This window comes from Podarcis muralis, chromosome 7 (genome assembly GCF_964188315.1).
Source record: "Podarcis muralis chromosome 7, rPodMur119.hap1.1, whole genome shotgun sequence".
In the NCBI taxonomy this organism is placed as follows: Eukaryota; Metazoa; Chordata; class Lepidosauria; order Squamata; family Lacertidae; genus Podarcis; species Podarcis muralis.
This window is the reverse complement of record NC_135661.1, coordinates 81,748,202-81,767,248: the sequence shown is the minus strand read 5'-3', so window position 1 is coordinate 81,767,248 and position 19,047 is coordinate 81,748,202. Positions and strand designations below refer to the sequence as shown.

Sequence of the window (19,047 nt, the reverse complement as noted above, 5' to 3'; positions counted from 1 at the left end):
GGAATTGTTGCGTGTCACATGTCTGTTTACATTCCAGCACAGCTTGCTGTGTTTTTATCTGTTCTCTCTGAGATGATGAGAGAGAGAGACAGAGAGACACATGTTTCTTTGTCCTGATTTATGATTAATAAATCTGTAGTTGTAGTATGCTTCCATAAGCCTCACGCCTATTCTGTGTGCACAGTTCGATCAGCTGATAGTGTGCACTGGCTGAGTAAGCCCAGGTTGCTGATTTACGTTAGAGCAGAGGTGAGGGTCTTCACAGCAGGATGGCTGGAAGGAGACTGCCCAGCCCGGGCTAGTCAGCTGACCTCCCGGCCCTCTGCATGCCAACAGCACAGACACCGGAAATTGCGTCTGCACAGACGAGCGTGTGCGCAGTCCAGCCCATGGAGGGAACTCCACTGGAGTGAACTGGCCCAGGTGAGGTAAACCTTGCTGTCCCCTGCTCTAGTACTTCTCTCTGACATCCCATCAAGGGAGATAGCTTCCTATAGGGCAATGGGGCCAGCCTCAGAGGGCGGTCGGGAGCCGCAGGTGGGTGTGTGGGTGTTTGGTAGGGAGAGGAGCCAGAGGAACGCAGTCATCCTCCTGCTGCGGGTGAAAGAATCCAGCTTTCCAGGTGAGGTGAACTGGGGTGACAGTGATGGGTGAAGATGATTTGCTCTCTGCTCCATATCAACCACAAGTGTCACTGATGAGAAAACTTCCAGAAATCAAAGAGAGGGTACAACTACTTAATGGGTTCAGAAGATTAAACACCTATGCATGAAATCTTGGTTCACTTGTATCAGGGGGGGGGGGGGGAGTAGTATGGCAATACCTTAGCACAGTAGTTCTCTGAGCCACACTTTCAAAATAAAAATTTGCTCATGGTGCAATTAATTTTTTAATTTTTTTTAAATAAGAAATGCACTGGAAAACAAAAAGAAACAACACCTATCATTGCTTGATTTATAACATAGGGCTTATAATATGATTGGGTTTCCCCAGCCACTCTGGGCGGCTCCCAACAAAATATTAAAATACGATCAAAACATCAAACATTTAAAACTTCCCTAAATAGGGCTGCCTTCCAATGTCTTCTAAAAGTCAGATAGTTGTTTATTTCTTTGACATCTGGTGGGAGGGTGTTCCACAGGGCGGGAGCCACTACCGAGAAGGCCCTCTGTCTGGTTCCCTGTAACCTCACTTCTCGCAGTGAGGGAACCACCAGAAGGCGCTCAGAGCTGGACCAAAGTGTCCGGGCAAAACGATGGGGGTGGAGATGCTCCTTCAGGTATACTGGGCCAAGACCATTTAGGGCTTTAAAGACCAGCACCACTTTGAATTGTTCTTGGAAACGTACTGGGGGCCAATGTAGGTTTATCAGGACCGGTGTTATATGGTCTCAGTGGCCACTATACTACACTGAAATGTTTAAATGTTTCTTTGGTGGTCCGTATAGTTAAAGCTTTGGTTTTCCCAGAAGTGATGTATGGAAGTGAGAGCTGGACCATAAAGAAGGCCGAAGAATTGATGCTTTTGAATTATGGTACTGGAGGAGACTCTTGAGAGTCCCATGGACTGCAAGAAGATCAAATCTATCCATTCTTAAGGAAATCAGCCCTGAGTGCTCACTGGAAGGACAGATCGTGAAGCTGAGGCTCCAATACTTTGGCCACCTCATGAGAAGAGAAGACTCCCTGGAAAAGATCCTGATGTTGGGAAAGATGGAGGGCACAAGGAGAAGGGGACAACAGAGGACAAGATGGTTGGACAGTGTTCTTGAAGCTAGCAGCATGAGTTTGCCCAAACTGCGGGAGGCAGTGGAAGACAGGAGTGCCTGGCGTGCTCTGGTCCATGGGGTCACGAAGAGTCGGACATGACTAAACGACTAAACAACAACAACAACAATCTTCCTGCCATGATTGCCATCCACTCTTGCCACACCAGGATGGCATGAACCACTGCCTTCGCGTGTGATGTGTGTCTAGACACTAACACTATTAAGTGTAAAGAAAATGTGAAATTGGGTGCCAAATTCCTGGCTGGGAGTCTAAGGTGGATTTGGGGTCCTGATTTGTTTGAAGACCACAGCTTTAGACCTTTTCCATAATGAATCCTAAACTTCCCAACTCTGTATGACAGTCTGCCTGGACCCAGTTCTTCAGCTCAGATCACATCTTTGCTACCAGCTGAGAGGCGGGTGCTGACAAGTTAAGCATTTGAGCAAATTGTTCCCGCACTGGCTTGGCATATGAGGAAGAAGCATAGAGTGCTGGTATGGGTGTCTTGCAGTTATTGGGGAAAACCCAGTCTCGAAATCTCAGCTGCCCAGTTCCCCTCTGTGTGGTCAATGACTCAGCCGGAGGCAGCAGTGGCACTGCATGCTGGGCATTGAGCAGAGAAGGACCCCAGAACACCAGCTGTGAGGAGACAGGCAGCCTAAACCAAGCCCCCAAAAAGAGTGCCCGCAAGATGGGCAGGCCATGGATGGCGTCCTGGCAGATGCTGCTCTTAGCAGGTGAGAGACCAGCACCCTACAAGGGGAAGGACTTACTTGGGGGGAGTAGGGGATGTCCAAAGGATTTGCTCCTTCCAATTCTGATGCTGGCTGACTTTATTTGCATTTCTCAGACTAATGTGGGGCTGGGAGCTTAACTCTCCCTCAGATTTCATACTTCTCCAAAAGCTGTCAAGATGGAGCTCTCCAGAATTCCAGCTAGAGTAAGCTGTTATTTTGAGAGAAAATGTGTTTTAAAACATGCAATTAGGTGCATATTTTAAAATTGAGGTTCCCTTGCTGCTGCCCTAACATTTCCGCAGGTGTTGCTGGCAGGGAATCTGAATGAAGAGAGCTGGAGTCACAAACAGTGGAGTGGGAGAAGGACTTTGAAGGTGTCCCCACACCCTCCAGCGAAGGAGGTGTGGGGAAAGATAAGAGGGGAAGTACTAGGGGGGCAGGCTGGGGTTCTTACGGAGCCAGAGACAGAGAGCTCGGATCTCAATGAAGCATCAAAGAAACCAGTGCTTGGGTTGTGGAAAGAGCTCCATTAGCAAGGCACATCATCCCACCTCACAGGAAAGAAATGTCACAGGTCTGAAACCATCTGAATGCTTAGAATGTGGAATGAGCTTCAGTCACAAGGCTAGTTCTACTTCACATGTTAAAAAATCCACGCAGGAGAGAAACCATAGGAAGCAAGTCTAGAGTGAGAGACTAGGATGGTGTCCACAGTTTCCAGAAACTCTGCTTGTTGTGGGTGAACTGAGAGTTTGTTTCAGTGCTTTTTTTTACTGGGGGGACGCAGGGGGACGCATACCCCTAAACAGTTTGTGAATCAAAGTTTGGCCTCATTGAGGGGCAGTATTTCAATAGCAATCCCTCTTGCAGTTCTGGCTTCAGCGAAAGCAACGCAGCCTGCATTCGCTCCATAAGACGCACACACATTTCCCCTTACTTTTTAGGAGAGAAAAAGTGCATCTTATAGAGAGAAAAATACGGTATTTTTTTAAAGAAAAAAAGCACTGGTTTGTTGGGACCCTGGGCTGAGAGGGAGGGTGTGACAGAAGAAAAATGAATTTATATTACTTTATATACATTGGGAGCTATGTATCAATTTTCACATATAGCTGTGCATTTTGGTGGTATTTTGTCAAAGTTGCCTGTCATTTATTTTAGAAACCTTTTTATTAATTTCCAATTAAAAGGATCTAAATGTGAACATCAACATGAACAAAACCATTGATTCCCCCCCTCCCCCAGATTTGAAAAATAATGTGTCAAAATTTCCCATATGTCTGTGTGCATAGTTGTTGAGTGCTGGTCATTTGGGTGTTGACATGGACATTTTAAAAAGGGGCGCCATATTTCAACAAAATTGTCTGTGTTGGATAAGTCATTCCAGGCATATACTCAGTTTCTGAGGTTAAGCCATTGTCCACACATTTGTGTGATGTGCCGGTGAACGAGTCCTTTCCAAGTTTTTTTGCCATAAGTAATCGTGCTGCTGGTAGAAGAAAAGTGATAAGTTCCTTGTACGGTGGTACCTTGGTTCTCAAACTTAATCCATTCCGGGAGTCCGTTCGAGTCCCAAACCCATTCAAAAACCCAGGCGCAGCTTCTGATTGGCTGCAGGAGCTTCCTGCACTAAAGCGGAAGCTGCAGCAGAAGTTTGGCTTCCGAAAAACGTCCGCAAACCGGAATACTTCCGGGTTTGTGGCGTTCGGGAGCTGATTTATTCAGGAGCCAAGCCGTTCGAGTACCAAGGTACTATTGTATAACCATTTGAGTTGAGTTTCTTTGAAGATTGTTAATAAACCTAGGCATGGGTTACATTGTACGCCCTGGTTCGTAATTTTGCTAAGGCTGTCCTGTTTCTCCTAGAGATGAGAGACCCAGGCAGGCAGGGCCTGTGGGTGGAGTCATTTCTGGAGGGCTTGGCTATAGCAGTCTCTCTGTGGGAATCGTGAGCACCTGATGTCACAGGGCAGGTATGCAGAAGAGACCAAATTGTGTGTTATGGGTAGGGATGGGTGAAACTGTCAAGTTTGTTCCCCCCCCCCCCTTATTTTCACATGTTCTCCATGTTCCCGCATCAGTTTCTTTTTCTTCTTCTTTTTTAGAATAAAAAAGTCCCATGAAATTTAATCAGCTTTTTAGTGCGAAATTCATTTTTCGCAAAGCAATTTCCCCCAGTATAGCACATTTCTATATGCTGCTTTTTACTTGCTTGTTATGAATACTCAACTCTCCCCTCGGAATATGTGTTCTTGGCGGGAGAACTGCATCGCAAAATGCAGAGCTAAGTGTGGATTGTGAAGGGTGACTGTCAGGGCCAGATTTAGGTTTGATGAGGCCTTGAGCTACTGAAGGTAATGGGGCCCTTTATATGTCCAGCGGGACGCGGGTGGCGCTGTGGGTTAAAGCCTCAGCGCCTAGGACTTGCCGATCGAAAGGTCGGTGGTTCGAATCCCCGCGGCGGGGTGCGCTCCCGTTGTTCGGTCCCAGTGCCTGCCAACCTAGCAGTTCGAAAGCACCTCTGGGTGCAAGTAGATAAATAGGGACCGCTTACCAGCGGGAAGGTAAAACGGCGTTCCGTGTGCTGCGCTGGCTCGCTAGATGCAGCTTGTCACGCTGGCCACGTGACCCGGAAGTGTCTTCGGACAGCGCTGGCCCCCGGCCTCTTAAGTGAGATGGGCGCACAACCCCAGAGTCTGTCAAGACTGGCCTGTACGGGCAGGGGTACCTTTACCTTTACCTATATGTCCAGCTGTCCTTTGTCAACAACAAATTGTCACTGTTTTTTTGTGTTGAATATATGCTATATGGTAATTTATGGACCTAATAGTTAGGTAAAGCCATTTACACATAACAAAATATGTATTTTATCAAAATAATTGTTGAACTGAAATACAATTAAGAAGAAGCATATTAATAGTGAAATACAATACAGTGGTACCTCCAGTTGCAAACTTAATTCATTCCGGAGGTCCATTCTTTACCCAAAACCGTTCTTAACCTGAGGCGCGCTTTCACTAATGGGGCCTCCTGCTGCTGCCGTGCCATCGGCATGTGACTTCCGCTGGCATCCCGGGGCAAGGTTTGCTACCAGGAGACCTACTTCCGGGTTAGCGGAGCTCGTTACCTGAAGCGTTCATAAGGAGGACAGTACATAACCCGAGGTTCCACTGTAGTGAATAATACATCCAGTTGTTTTTTCTTTAATTTTTTTGGGGGCCCCCAAGAGAGTGGGGCCCTAAGCTATAACTTGTTAAGCTTATACAGTGGTACCTCAGGATGCGAACAGGATCCGTTCCGGAGCCCCGTTTGCATCCTGAAGCAAACGCAACCTGCGACTGTGCGGGTCGCGATTCGCCGCTTCCGCGCATGCGTGTGACATCATTTTGACCATCTGCGCATGCGTGAGCGGCGAAACCCGGAAGTAATGTGTTCCGTTACTTCTGGGTCGCCGTGGAGCGCAACCCGAAAGCGCTCAACCTGAAGCATATTCAACCCGAGGTATGACTGTATGCAAATCTAGCACTGGTGACTGTGCATTGGGTTCATGCATTGTTTCATTGTGATTTAAAGACAAACGTAAGTTTGTATTTAAATTTGTTTATTTATTTGTTGCATTTATATCCCAACTTTTTATCCATGGAGCTCAAGGTGGCTTCTGTAGTTCCCCTGTTGCTCATTCAATCCCCACCACAACCCTGTGAGGTAGAGGTTAGGCTGAGAGGTAGCAACTCTCACAAGGTCGCCCAGTGAGCTTCACGGCCGAGTGGGGAATTGAACCCCAGCTCCCAGGTCTCTACCATCCCCAGATTATGGGCAGCAGTCAGCCTGGTTTAGTGTGCATCAGGAGCCTTTTCTGATCTTGCTATTCTGAGTCAGAGAAAGTATTGACTCATCATGGTGACCCAACTCATTGGCTCTGTAGCATCCCTAATTCACACTCTCCCAGGAACAAGAGGATGGATGAATATGATGCAAAGATGATATCACTACCACTCCGACACTGAAACTCCAGAAGGATGGGGGAAGTTACAGTGAACGAGAATTTAAGCTAACTTGCACAAACTGGTCTGAAACACTTTGGCAACTCCATCGCCTTGGCCTAGAACCATGTTTTCCCCTTTTCTTTCTTTTTCTTCTCCATCCTGCAGCCTCCATCCCACGTTCTTCCTTCCTGCTGATTCCAGGCCAGGGCAAGACGAAAACACACATCACAGTTGAACCAGAAACCCTGAGGGAAGGACAGAGTGTCTCCTTAACACCAGGACGTGTTGATCTGTTTAGCTGCCACTGGTACCGAGGGGCAGCTGAAGAGAAAAATAAGATCTTTGTTTATTCACTAAGTCCATTTGCTGAACAGAAAAATGGACCTGCCTTCAGTGGGAGGGAGTCTGGGGCCACAGACTGCTCCCTTCGCATCACAGATTTAAGGCTGAGCGACTCTGGAACTTATACATTAAGAATGGGAGGATTTCTGCGTAATGAAATGGGAGCTACCAGTATAACCATCTCAGGTATTTCCCCCCCTCCTTTCTCACCTTTTAGAGATGCCTTCAGATGTCCCCTCTCCTTTATCTGTCCAGAGTTGTTACATTCCTGCATTGCAGGGGGTTAGACTAGATGTCCCTTGGATCCCTTCCAACTCTACAGTTCTATGATCTGCTGAGTTTTGCATCTGCCAAGGACCAAGTAAACTAGGCTAGGCTACTGTAATGATCCCCTGCTATACAGTGGTACCTCGGGTTAAGAACTTCATTCGTTCTGGAGGTCTGTTCTTAACCTGAAACTGTTCTTAACTTGAAGCGCCACTTTAGCTAATGGGGCCTCCTGCTGCCGCTGCACGACTTCTGTTCTATCCTGAAGCAAAGTTCTTAACCCGAGGTAATATTTCTGGGTTAGTGGAGTCTGTAACCTGAAGTGTATGTAACCTGAAGCATCTGTAACCCGAGGTACCACTGTACTGAGTAGCAGCCTCAAAGTGACCTTCTGTAGTAGCTAGAATTGAAGAGACCTTAATCCAGTGGTTCTCAACCTGTGGGTCCCCAGATGTTGTTGGACTACAACTCCCATCATCCCTGAGCTCTGGCCTTGCTAGCTAGGGGTGATGGGAGTTGTAGTTCAACAACATCTGGGGACCCACAGGTTGAGAAAGGGTGCCTTAAGCAGATTCAGTGACCATGAGGACCCACAAATGATGACTGTGTTTCTGTTTCATCTGCAGAAATCCTCTCCAACCCAGTCCTGCAGCCAACAGAATCCCTAGTGGCAGAGAACACAACTGTCACCTTACACTGCAACACCTCTGACCGCCTAGATGTCTCCATCCTTTGGTTCAAAGATGGTAGTCCTGTCCCGTCTAAGACTGGGCTTTCTGAAAGGAACCGAACCCTCATGCTAACTGGCATCACCAAAGAGGACGAAGGGATCTATAAATGTCAGGCAGTCAACCCTGTCAGTAATGCTATAAGCAACCCCAGTAAGATAACTATGGCATGTGAGTAATCCACTAATAAACAAGGAACACCTTTCCTCCTGACTCTGCTCTCCACACTAGTGGTTTCTAACTCCCTATCGCTTTTTGTGTGGAGGTAGATTATGGTGGGACGCGGGTGGTGCTGTGGGTTAAACCACAGAGCCTAGGACTTGCCAATCAGAAGGTCGGTGGTTCGAATCTTCACAGCGGGGTGAGCTCCCGTTGCTGGGTCCTTGCTCCTGCCAACCTAGCAGTTCGAAAGCACGTCAAAGTGCAAGTAGATAAATAGGTACCACCCTGGCGGGAAGGTAAACAGCGTTTCCGTGCACTGCTCTGGTTCGCCAGAAGCTTAGTCATGCTGGCCACATGACCTGGAAGCTGTACGCTTCCCTCGGCCAATAAAGCGAGATGAGCGCCGCAACCCCAGAGTTGGCCACGACTGGACCTAATGGTCAGGGGTCCCTTTACCTTTACCTAGATTATGGTGGTGAGAGAAAGGTTCCGTGTCTGCCTGTCTCGCTGCTCGGCAACATGCAATGAACGCCTCATTCTAGGAGTCGACGGGGGTGGGAGCAAGCTGTCAGCAGAGAAGCCATCAGAATGGCTCTGACGGAGAACTGCAGGGTCTGCCACCCGTCTGTCATCGCTCTCAGCGCTTACATCCAGACTGGATGTAAGCCAGCTCCGAGGGCCTTCTGGCGGTTCCCTCACTGTGAGAAGTGAAGCTACAAGGAACCAGGCAGAGGGCCTTCTCAGTGGTGGTGCCCACCCTGTGGAATGCCCTCCCATCAGATGCCAAGGAAATAAACAACTACAGTGGTGCCTCGGGTTACAGACGCTTCAGGTTACAGACGCTTCAGGTTACAGACTCCACTAACCCAGAAATAGTACCTCGGGTTAAGAACTTTTCTTCAGGATGAGAACAGAAATCGCGCGGCAGCAGCGGGAGCCCCATTAACTAAAGTGGTACCTCAGGTTATGAACAGTTTCAGGTTAAGAACAGACCTCCAGAACGAATTAAGTTCTTAACCTGAGGTACCACTGTATCTGACTTTTAGAAGACACCTGAAGGCATCCCGTTTCCGGAAGTTTTTAATGTTTATTGCATTAATAATAATAATAATAATAATAATAATAATAATAATAATATTCCATTGGGAGCTGCCCAGAGTAGTTGGGGAAACTCAGCCAGATGGGCAGAGTATTATTATTATTATTATTATTATTATTATTATTATTATTATTGGCTCCTCCTCATCCTGTCCTGTCTGTTCACTATCCCTCAAGCACCCTCTTTCTAGCACTTCCCAGCTCCTCTAAGCTGTGGCCAGAATCCCACCACCAGTCCCCAGTCTCAAAATCCTCTTCCTCTGCGCCTTCCTTGAGCAGCTCTTGGTTGGGCAGATTCTACGCCTCTTCCTAATGCAGCCAGTCCCTGACATGGCGGTGCTTAAGTAATGCTGACGGACTCACCATCTGAAGAGGCTCAGAGCTGCACCCCGGTAAAACCCAATTTACCCAACAGACAAAAAAAATTCCTTCCAGTAGCACCTTAAAGACCAACTAAGTTAGTTCTTGGTATGAGCTTTCGTGTGCATGCACACTTCTTCAGATACCACGAAAGCTCATACCAAGAACTAACTTAGTTGGTCTTTAAGGTGCTACTGGAAGGAATTTTTTTTGTTTTGACTATGGCAGACCAACACGGCTACCCATCTGTAACTTACCCAACAGAGTAAGCTCTGCTCCTAACTGTAGGGTGGAAAGTTTTGCTGCTGTTTTTTGTTGGTCCAGAAACGCTCACTTGTGGGGAGATGCATAGCAGCTGTGCGTACAGGATAATGCCCCCCCCCCAATATTTCCAGCCCCTTGCTTCTACCATAGGGTCTATAGAGGCTAGATTACAGGCAGTCCTTAATTATGACATCGCTCAGTCTCTTAAAAATATGCCTTGCTCTTCAGATTCTTCTGCTTTCAGTTCTGCTGAAGCCCTCGCTGGGACTGTTATCGGGTCTCTGGCTGCAATATTGGTGCTGATGGGAACCCTGACTTACCTCCTTTTCCGTGAGTAAAACCAGAGCAGATCCCAGACTTCAGGAGACCCCTGTCAGGGCCGGGGGGCCCCATGAGGCAGACTGAAGTAGCTGCCTTGGGCAGCAGCAGCCCAGTAAGCAAAGGTTTGGGGGGTGGGGGGCAGGGCCAGGGACAACAGCTGTTGCAGATTAGCAACATTGTACAGCTAGGTAGCTAAACATGTGTAAGACTGACTCCTTTTTAGGAATCAAAACATTGTCCAGACACTCGTTAAATAGTCAGAATTTTCATTTGCCGAACAGATGATAAAAGAATATATGCAAACATTCACAAACACAGTGCTATTTTTCTAGTAAAAGTGGTGTTGGAACTCACAGAGTCATAGAATTGGAATGGGTCCTGAGGATCATCTAGTCCAACCCCCTGCAATGCAGGAATATTGCGCAGCTTGAAGCGACTGGATGCATAAAAACTAACTCCTTTTGGAATGAAACATTGTCCAGACCCATTAGATATTATTCAAAGCTTTACTTGCATAACTTTCTTCAAAACAGCAAAGATACATCCAAATAACTCCATACAATACCTTTTGCTGTCCAGCACAGGCTGTATTTTGTCTCCCTGCTTATTTAATTTATATGCAGAATACATCATGCGAAAGGCTGGGCTGGATGAATCCCAAGCTGGAATTAAGATTGCCGGAAGAAATATCAACAACCTCAGATATGCAGATGACACAACCTTGATGGCAGAAAGTGAGGAGGAATTAAAGAACTTTTTAATGAGGGTGAAAGAGGAGAGCGCAAAATATGGTCTGAAGCTCAACATCAAAAAAACGAAGATCATGGCCACTGGTCCCATCACCTCCTGGCAAATAGAAGGGGAAGAAATGGAGGCAGTGAGAGATTTTACTTACTTGGGCGCCATGATCACTGCAGATGGTGACAGCAGCCACGAAATTAAAAGACGCCTGCTCCTTGGGAGAAGGGCAATGACAGGCCTAGACAGCATCTTGAGAAGTAGAGACGTCACCTTGCCAACAAAGGTCCATATAGTTAAAGCCATGGTTTTCCCAGTAGTGATGTATGGAAGTGAGAGCTGGACCATAAAGAAGGCTGATCGCCGAAGAATTGATGCTTTTGAATTATGGTGCTGGAGAAGACTCTTGAGAGTCCCATGGACGGCAAGAAGATCAAATGCATCCATTCTTAAGGAAATCAGCCCTGAGTGCTCACTGGAAGGACAGATCGTGAAGCTGAGGCTCCAGTACTTTGGCCACCTCATGAGAAGAGAAGACTCCCTGGAGAAGACACTGATGCTGGGAAAGATGGAGGGCACAAGGAGAAGGGGGCGACAGAGGACGAGATGGTTGGATAGCGTTTTTGAGGTTACCAGCATGAGTTTGACCAAACTGCGGGAGGTAGTGGAGGACAGAGGTGCCTGGCGTGCTCTGGTCCATGGGGTCACGAAGAGTCGGACACGACTAAACGACTAAACAACAACAACAACAGGCTCAGCATATTCAAAATAAAAGATAATTCCAAGCAGACCTTTAAGCAGAGACCTCTCTCTTCCTACAGCCTCCATTTTGACTGGTGCTGTATTCACTCCCTTCTGCAGGCTCTTTTATACATCTTTCCCCCTACAGAGTCCGGGAACAAAGACTCAGCCACCAACCTTCCAAGATGGTGAATTTGCAATCCAATACTTTAATCACCTGATCTAAGGTTAAACACTCAGGTGTTAGCTAGCAGAGAATAACAACCATTATCAGGCCTGCAAGAAGCTCAGAGAGCACTTAGTGGAATTTCCCCATGTTAAACCTTTTCAGCAATAGGCATAGGCATTCTCCATTTCAGTGTCAATTAAACAAATAGCCTTAACTGTGTTTTCCGTGTCCAACTACTGAATGAAATGCTTTGAGTTTAATTGATGGGGATTCGAACCAGTATCTCCCCAGTCCATCTGACGCACAAACATCTCTGAAGGTTTTAAAACATTCACTTGTTTCAGGATGTGAGCTTTTCCAGGATTGGTACGTGTGCCTGTGCAAAAACTGCTGTTCCCCTTCTTGTTAAGGACAAGATTCAAATGGATAACAAAAAAAGTGTAAAGAAAAGGGTTTCTGCAGTTTACCTGATGTTACCCTGTTGTCAGAGCAGAAGCGTATACCGTAGTCTGTAAAAGGGTAGGAGTTCCATGTTAAGAGCTGGTTCCCAGCCTTCTTCTCCCTCTTGCAGGTGCCCGTCATCGGAATGGCAGAACAACTTCTCCGGTTGTACCCACCCCTCAGGTATATGAGAATGATCCACAAACTGGAGAAGCAAAACCTCAAGTGAGTGAATCAGGGGGCCTCTAGATGGGTGTTTGTTGTGAGATGGATATTGTGGGATGTGATCCATGAGAGGCAGTCAAGTACAACATTCCTTGCAATGCTAGAGAAGACATGTGAGGGAATGTTTGGTCCAGACAGTCGAAACTTCCTGTTCCTCCTGGCTGGAGCATCCTTCCTTTTGCATGTGATAGAAGGTGGGTGTGACCTAACTTGTCCAGGTAACAAAAGGACGAGTCACGCAGCACACCTCTCTCTTTTTGACCAGCTTTTAGCTAGGACTGCTCTGCTAGCTCTCAGCTAGCTTATTGCCCCATATGGGGTAGATCCACATGTACATATTTGTAACTAAGTCTGCCTTCAGGAATCAAACTGTGAACTGATGTGAGTAAACTTCTTTTATTGACTTTGAATAAGATTGTGGCGTCTTTGTTTTTTTAAGAGGGATTTAAGGGAACTTATCAGGAACATGCAATTCAATCTGAGACAGACTGAATTGTATAATAGTGAGAGGCTCACACGAGCCTGCAACCAGCTATCTGCTGTGCATGTAAAAAGGGGGGGTGTAACTCTGCTACATAAAGGAACCTGCTAGCGCAAGTTAGGAAGTATATTAGTAAACAATATATCCTCTCCTGCCACCCTGAACATTCCCACAGATATTACTCATGCAGGCAGATTTTTCATTGAGTTCACAGCCTCAGGATGCCAGCCCAAATTTTCCCCCATGTGGTATTGATTTACCCTTTTCCTGGGGAATGTTGGCCACAATCCGTTCGCAAGAACTCAAAGATTTGGCAGTTGTCTGTGCTAGTATAAGCTTCAGCATATTTTTGTGTTTGATCCAGGTTAAGCCTGAAAGCTCCTCCAAGGCCAGCAACACATATGAGGTGAGTAGAAGGCCCCTTGCCCTTTGAAATGTTTGGAAAATTTCAACTAGGCTCAAAATATCCATTATCAAACAAATAATAGCCCATTACTGAAAGATCTGCATTGGCTTCCAGTTAGATTTCAAGCACAAGTCAAATGGCTAGCGTTAAGCTTCTCTCATACAGTTTAGGGCCTTAGAGTTCACCTTCTCCCACAGGTAGCTCCCCAACCATTTGGACCATCTTCTGAAGCCCTTTTCCAGATCCCCACACACACACCTTCAGTGGTAATGTGGGTGGCAGCCACAAACAGATCCTTTTCTGAGTGGCACCCCAAGTCTGGAAGTCATCCACGAGGGAAGTTTGTCTGGCACCAGCACTGCTGTCATTTGGCTACCCAGTGCAAAGGTGGGCAAATTTCCTGTAATAGAAATGGGTATCTCGGGGAGTATAAGCTTTTCCCTCCGCGCACCAGAGGAAAGAGCAGCAGATATTGCCCCCAAAATTGCTCTTTTACAGTGGCAATCCCTGTATTGTAATTTATCCGAATTCCCATGTAAAGGGCACCGAGGTTCCCAGCCGATATAAATTATCCAGACAAAAGGCACTTGCATTGATTTGCTTCTCTTCTTACAAGATGTTCTGCTTCCAAGAATATCAATAAAGAAATGTCATCAGCCTCATGCTGCCCAGGAAAACAATTTGAAACCAAAATGGATCTGACTTTCTTGTTTCCGCCTGACTCATCTCCAATTTCTCTTTAGACCTTGCTGCCCAGAATCCATTCTGTCTACGAAGAGATAAAGGGATAAGACATGGAACCAACAACTTCCTCTCCACTGCTGAGGCCTCTCCTGGACCCTCAAGCCTCCCTCTTTCCCGTTCAGATCTTTTCCTTTCAGCTGCAGCTGTGTAACTGTAGGGACCAGGACATTTTCTCCGCAGGGCCAGGTGTCAGGAGTGCGTGCAGGAGCCAGGCCCTGTGACCAGTAGGACTTTGCAGGACTGGGGCCTTCCTAAGTTTGTTCTGAAGAGGCAAGGTGTGGCCACACAGGTGAGGCCAATTGGTAACTCATAGCACCTGGTGGCAAGAGCTGGGAAGGGATATAAGGTCAGCATTTTAGTTCGGCTCTTTGCCACAGCAACACGTTCCCTGCCTTGCTACGTTTGGCTCCTTAACTCCTTGCTTCTTGATCCTTGGACCCTTGACTTCGTGACTCCTTGCTTCCTGACCCTCGGACCCTTGGCTTCTTGACTCCTGGCTCTCTGACCCTCGGACTCTGGGCTTCCTGGCTTCTGGACTCCCGTTCCTGCTCCCACCCCGCCATCTTGGCCCCTGTCCTGACGTCCCCAGCAGGGACTTTGCTCGCCCGTGAACCGGACCGTGACACCAGGTCCTTCTGGAAATCCTAGTCCTTGTTCTGAAGAAAAGAGCCAGCCTTGGTCCCCAAGGGACTCTCACGTTGGGAAAGACTTGCAGATACTGAGACAGAGACACAAAGGAAGTTCTCTCTGGAAAGGCCAAACAGAATTGCATCTCGTGAGACTAAAGGATTAATGCTGAACAGGCGAGGAATAGCCATGAAAATTCATCAACCTTTTTGTGTACGCCTCTCTTAATAAACACATTACGTATGCATTTGACTAGCGTTCAAATTTTTGCAAGCACTTTCTCTGAATGTGATGCATCTTTTCCTGTCGTTTTCATTACTATATTCCTTATTACTCACACTTTCCCGTAAAATATACATGCTTGTATGCATCAGCTGGTTGCAGAACGGCGTTGCAAGATTCAGGTGAGTGTGAATTCTGTAGGATGCCTGCATTTTTGTTCCCATGTTGTTCGGGAAATTTGCACATTTGATATATTTGCCTTCAGTGCAAACTGAACTTGCCTTAGGAACACCACTTCAGCCCTGTCCATCTGTGCTCCGCAACACCAGTATTCAGCAGACCAAATATTGCTGGGCTCAACCTCTCATGAACCCCCACCATGCTGCTTGGGGCTGATGGGAGCTGGAGTCCCACAATACCTGGAGGAGCCTAGGACCACAAACACACCCCTGCTCTGTTGCTGATTTCTTCTTCCCGCTTACAAACCAACTTTCCCCATGTATCAAGTTTCTCCCCTTGCTTGTATCTAATCCAGCCAAGGAGAACCTTGTCAGGTCCTGATCCTTGGCCTCCTCAAGTGTCGTTGCCTTGAGCTGTGATGAAGCCTTCTGCTTCATGGATGGAGGTTGGAACTGTGTGTGTGCAGAAGAAACCTCTGATTTACATCTTGAAGACATTTGTTTACTGCTTAATATCCCTCACTTCTAAGTGGTGTACATATAAATACAGTGGTACCTCTGGATACGAACGGGATCCGTTCTGGAGCCGTGTTCGCATCCTGAAATAAACATAAGACACGTCTGCAGGTCGCGTTTCGCTGCTTCCGCACATGCGCGTGACATCATTTTGAGTGTCTGCGCATGCGCGAGCGGCGAAACCTGGAAGTAGCGCACTCCATTACTTCCGGGTCGCCGCAGAGCACAACCCAAAAATATTCATCCCGAAGCTACTTCAACCCAAGGTATGACTGTAAACCATACAGAGAGCAAAATAATAATAATAATAATAATCAATCCTAAGTACCAAAACACTACCTTGAAATCCCTGTGGAAGAAGAAGAAAAGTCTTTGCCATGCACCTGAAGTTCAGTTGAAAGAACATCTGCCTGGCCTCATGTGGGAGGGAGTTCCCTGGGCCTAGCATTGAAAGTGTGTCTCTCTGAGCCATGGGGGAACCACATGGAACAGAGACTCTTCCAAAGATCTCCAGGATCAGGCAGGAATGCATGAATTAAGGCAGTCCTTAATGTTTATTAAAACCTCTGAGCCATTTATTACAACTGAGCATTATATAAATACTGTGAAAGGAAGGGAGGGAGGAAGGAGGATAGCCCAGTCAGACTCTTAATCTCAGGGTCTGTCAGGGACCGTGCTGAGGAGGGCTGCATGGAGAAGGAATGGTGGGAGCCCCCCTCCCCCTGCTCCTGATCAGGATCCTGAATCTTCCCAGGAGCAGGAGTACAGTATAGATTTGGAACAGCGGTTTGTAGAGGGACAAAGTTCAAAAGGCAGAAGCTAGGAAGTACTGGGTGGCGAACAGCTAGGAGGAGGAGAACTAGGGGAGAGAGAGTTGACAGGCTCAATGTCGCTGGAAAGCATCCATCTGATCAGCCCAAGGTCAAAAAGAGCCGATAAGGTGGCAGCACAGAAAGCACAGTGGCTGCGAGATCCAGTTGCAAAACGCGGTAGTGACATGGGTGACTAGGGAGGAAGAGGGTGGAACCCTTAATTGGGAGCGCCTTCATTCCTAGGAAATTGATTCTTTGTTCTCTCACTGTGATCATTCAAGTTCTAACTGGTAAGAAGACTCCTTTCCCTTTGTTCTGCTTATCTACTGCCAGGGGGGGGTGGAGCCGATTCCCTGAAGCCTGGCAGGGTCATGGGTTCGAGCCCCAGCTTGGGCGAAAGATTCCCACATTGCAGAGGGTTGGAGTGGATCAACTGGTAGATTTCTGTTATGGCACTGTGCAGTTTTTGGAGTCACAAGACTCTGTTGACATTCCAGACCGTTGGAAGTCTCACGGGAGACGGATGTTGATGTTACTGGTTTCCTGCTTCTTTGTCCTGTTGTTCGCTGGCTCTCACAGAGAGCAGATGCATATTCTTTTCTGTCATAAGTAGATAGAAATAAACGTAGCAATGTAGCACATATTTCGGCTCCTGCTGCTGCTGTTTGGGTACCCTGCAGAATGGGGAGCGTGCCTGAAGCCTCATTAAAGGCTTAGGTCGTTAATCACCGTCAGAGCAGAGGTCGATGGATTCCGAAGATACGGCGAGGAGGAGAGCCATTACAGCTCGGTCGTATGGAAGTTCTGACATGACCCTCATGGTCCCTTCCAACTCTACAATTCTATGGTTCTAGGAAGGGAGGGAGGGTGGCCAGAATATACCTCCAGGTACAGCCTCACATTCCACCCACCCCTGGCATGTGATCTTTGGAAGAAGAACAAAGTATCTGTATCTGATTGGCCCTTTTCCTGGCTGCAGTCAGAGGAAGTTTCTCCACTCCCCAGCCTGATTCATTTGCCGTGTCCCCAGCCCGCCCTTCCGCATTCCCCTCTGCCATCCATCATCTGCAGCACCAAAGCCTTTGCACTCCTCTCTGCCCCCACCCATTAGCAGTAACTGGACAGAGAGAGGGAAAGAAGGAAGGAAGGAGGGGAGCTAGCTGTCTCTGGGACAGCAGGGCTGCCCCACCCAGCCTCCTACCGCAGGAGGAGGAGGGGGAGGCGTTGAAGGAACCCAGGCATCCTGGTCCTGCTGGCGAGAGCATCCCGCTTAAGTCAAGCCCAGGAGGAGGAGGCAGCAAGAGAATCTGAGTTGAGCAGGGGAGGGGAGCTGTAGTAACAGAGAATGAAAAGAGGCAGTGAAAGTGTTAGAAAGCCAAAGAAAGTCTTTTTTGGTTAACACCCGGGCCTAAATGGCAATGCAAGTGTGCCCTCTTGCTCCATCAACCACAAGAAAACCAAAGGAAATCAAGCAGAGGTTACGAAAACTGAAAGGGAACTACGACTAATCCAGAATGTGGCAGCTAGACTGGTGACTGGGAGCAGCCACCGAGATCATATAACACTAGTCCTACATTGGCTCCCAGTACGTTTCCGAGCACAATTCAAAGTGTTGGTGCTGACCTTTAAAGCCCTAAACGGCCTCAGCCCAGTATACCTGAAGGAGTGTCTCCAACCCCATCGTTCATCCTGGACACTGAGGTCCAGCTCCGAGGGCCTTCTGGCGGTTCCCTCATTGCGAGATGTGAGGTTACAGGGAACCAGACAGAGGGCCTTCACGGTAGTTGCGTCCACCCTGTGAAATGCCCTCCCATCAGATGTCAAAGAAATGAACAACTATCCAACTTTTAGAAGACATCTGAAGGCAGCCCTGTTTAGGGAAGCTTTTAGTGTTCGATGTTTTATCGTGTTTTTAATATTCTGCGGGGAGCCGCCCAGAATGGCTGGGGAAACCCAGCCAGATGGGCGGGGTATAAATAAATTGTTGTTGTTGTTGTTGTTGTTAAGTGCTCAGGAGTTTGACCAACAGTGCATGAAATATGGGCTCACTCCTGCTGCAAAAAATAATATGCCAATGCCTTAGGTCGTGATGCGGGTTTAAACGCCAGCACTATTAAGCCTAAATGAAAACTAAGAATTTGAAAGTAGGGCCCCAATTCATGGTTGGAAATCTAAATCTAAGTCTCAGGTCTGGACTGGTTTGGAGATCACTGTTTCGAACCTCTTCTGTAATGAACCCTAAAGTTGCCAACTCCTTATGCATTCATCTCAGATCACATCTTAGAATCATAGAATAGAATCATAGAATCATAGAGTTGGAATAGACCACAAGGGCCATCGAGTCCAACCCCCTGCCAAGCAGGAAACACCATCAGAGCACTCCTGACATATGGTTGTCAAGCCTCTGCTTAAAGACCTCCAAAGAAGGAGACTCCACCACACTCCTTGGCAGCAAATTCCACTGTCAAACAGCTCTTACTGTCAGGAGGTTCTTCCTAATGTTTAGGTGGAATCTTCTTTCTTGTAGTTTGGATCCATTGCTCCGTCTCCGCTTCTCCGGAGCAGCAGAAAACAACCTTTCTCCCTCCTCTATATGACATCCTTTTATATATTTGAACATGGCTATAATATCACCCCTTAACCTCCACTTCTCCAGGCTAAACATGCCCAGCTCCCTTAGCCGTTCCTCATAAGGCATCGTTTCCAGGCCTTTGA

At 47.4% G+C, this 19,047-nt stretch overlaps 2 protein-coding genes across 3 annotated transcripts in view; both read left to right on the top strand.

Moving 5' to 3' along the window:
* Nucleotides 1–19,047, top strand: part of LOC114603344 (hemicentin-1-like) — a 136,442-nt gene that overhangs the window by 31,465 nt on the left and 85,930 nt on the right. The gene's annotated exons all lie outside the window — the stretch shown is intronic.
* On the top strand, nucleotides 2,388–12,524 carry LOC144328499 (cell adhesion molecule CEACAM7-like). The gene is made up of 5 exons (XM_077932236.1): nucleotides 2,388–2,506; nucleotides 6,655–7,017; nucleotides 7,725–7,997; nucleotides 9,939–10,040; nucleotides 12,251–12,524. Exons 1-5 carry the CDS (start codon nucleotides 2,461–2,463, stop codon nucleotides 12,367–12,369), a joined length of 903 nt encoding a protein of 300 aa, XP_077788362.1. The 5' UTR covers nucleotides 2,388–2,460; the 3' UTR covers nucleotides 12,370–12,524.

Bases quoted from the DNA above. Each gene is read 5' to 3' on its own strand.
- LOC144328499 (XM_077932236.1), top strand. From the start codon at position 2,461: ATGGGCAGGCCATGGATGGCGTCCTGGCAGATGCTGCTCTTAGCAG. The intron at 7,018-7,724 runs GTATTTCCCCCC...TTTCATCTGCAG, and splicing joins TACCAGTATAACCATCTCAG to AAATCCTCTCCAACCCAGTC. The intron at 7,998-9,938 runs GTGAGTAATCCA...CTTGCTCTTCAG, and splicing joins CAGTAAGATAACTATGGCAT to ATTCTTCTGCTTTCAGTTCT.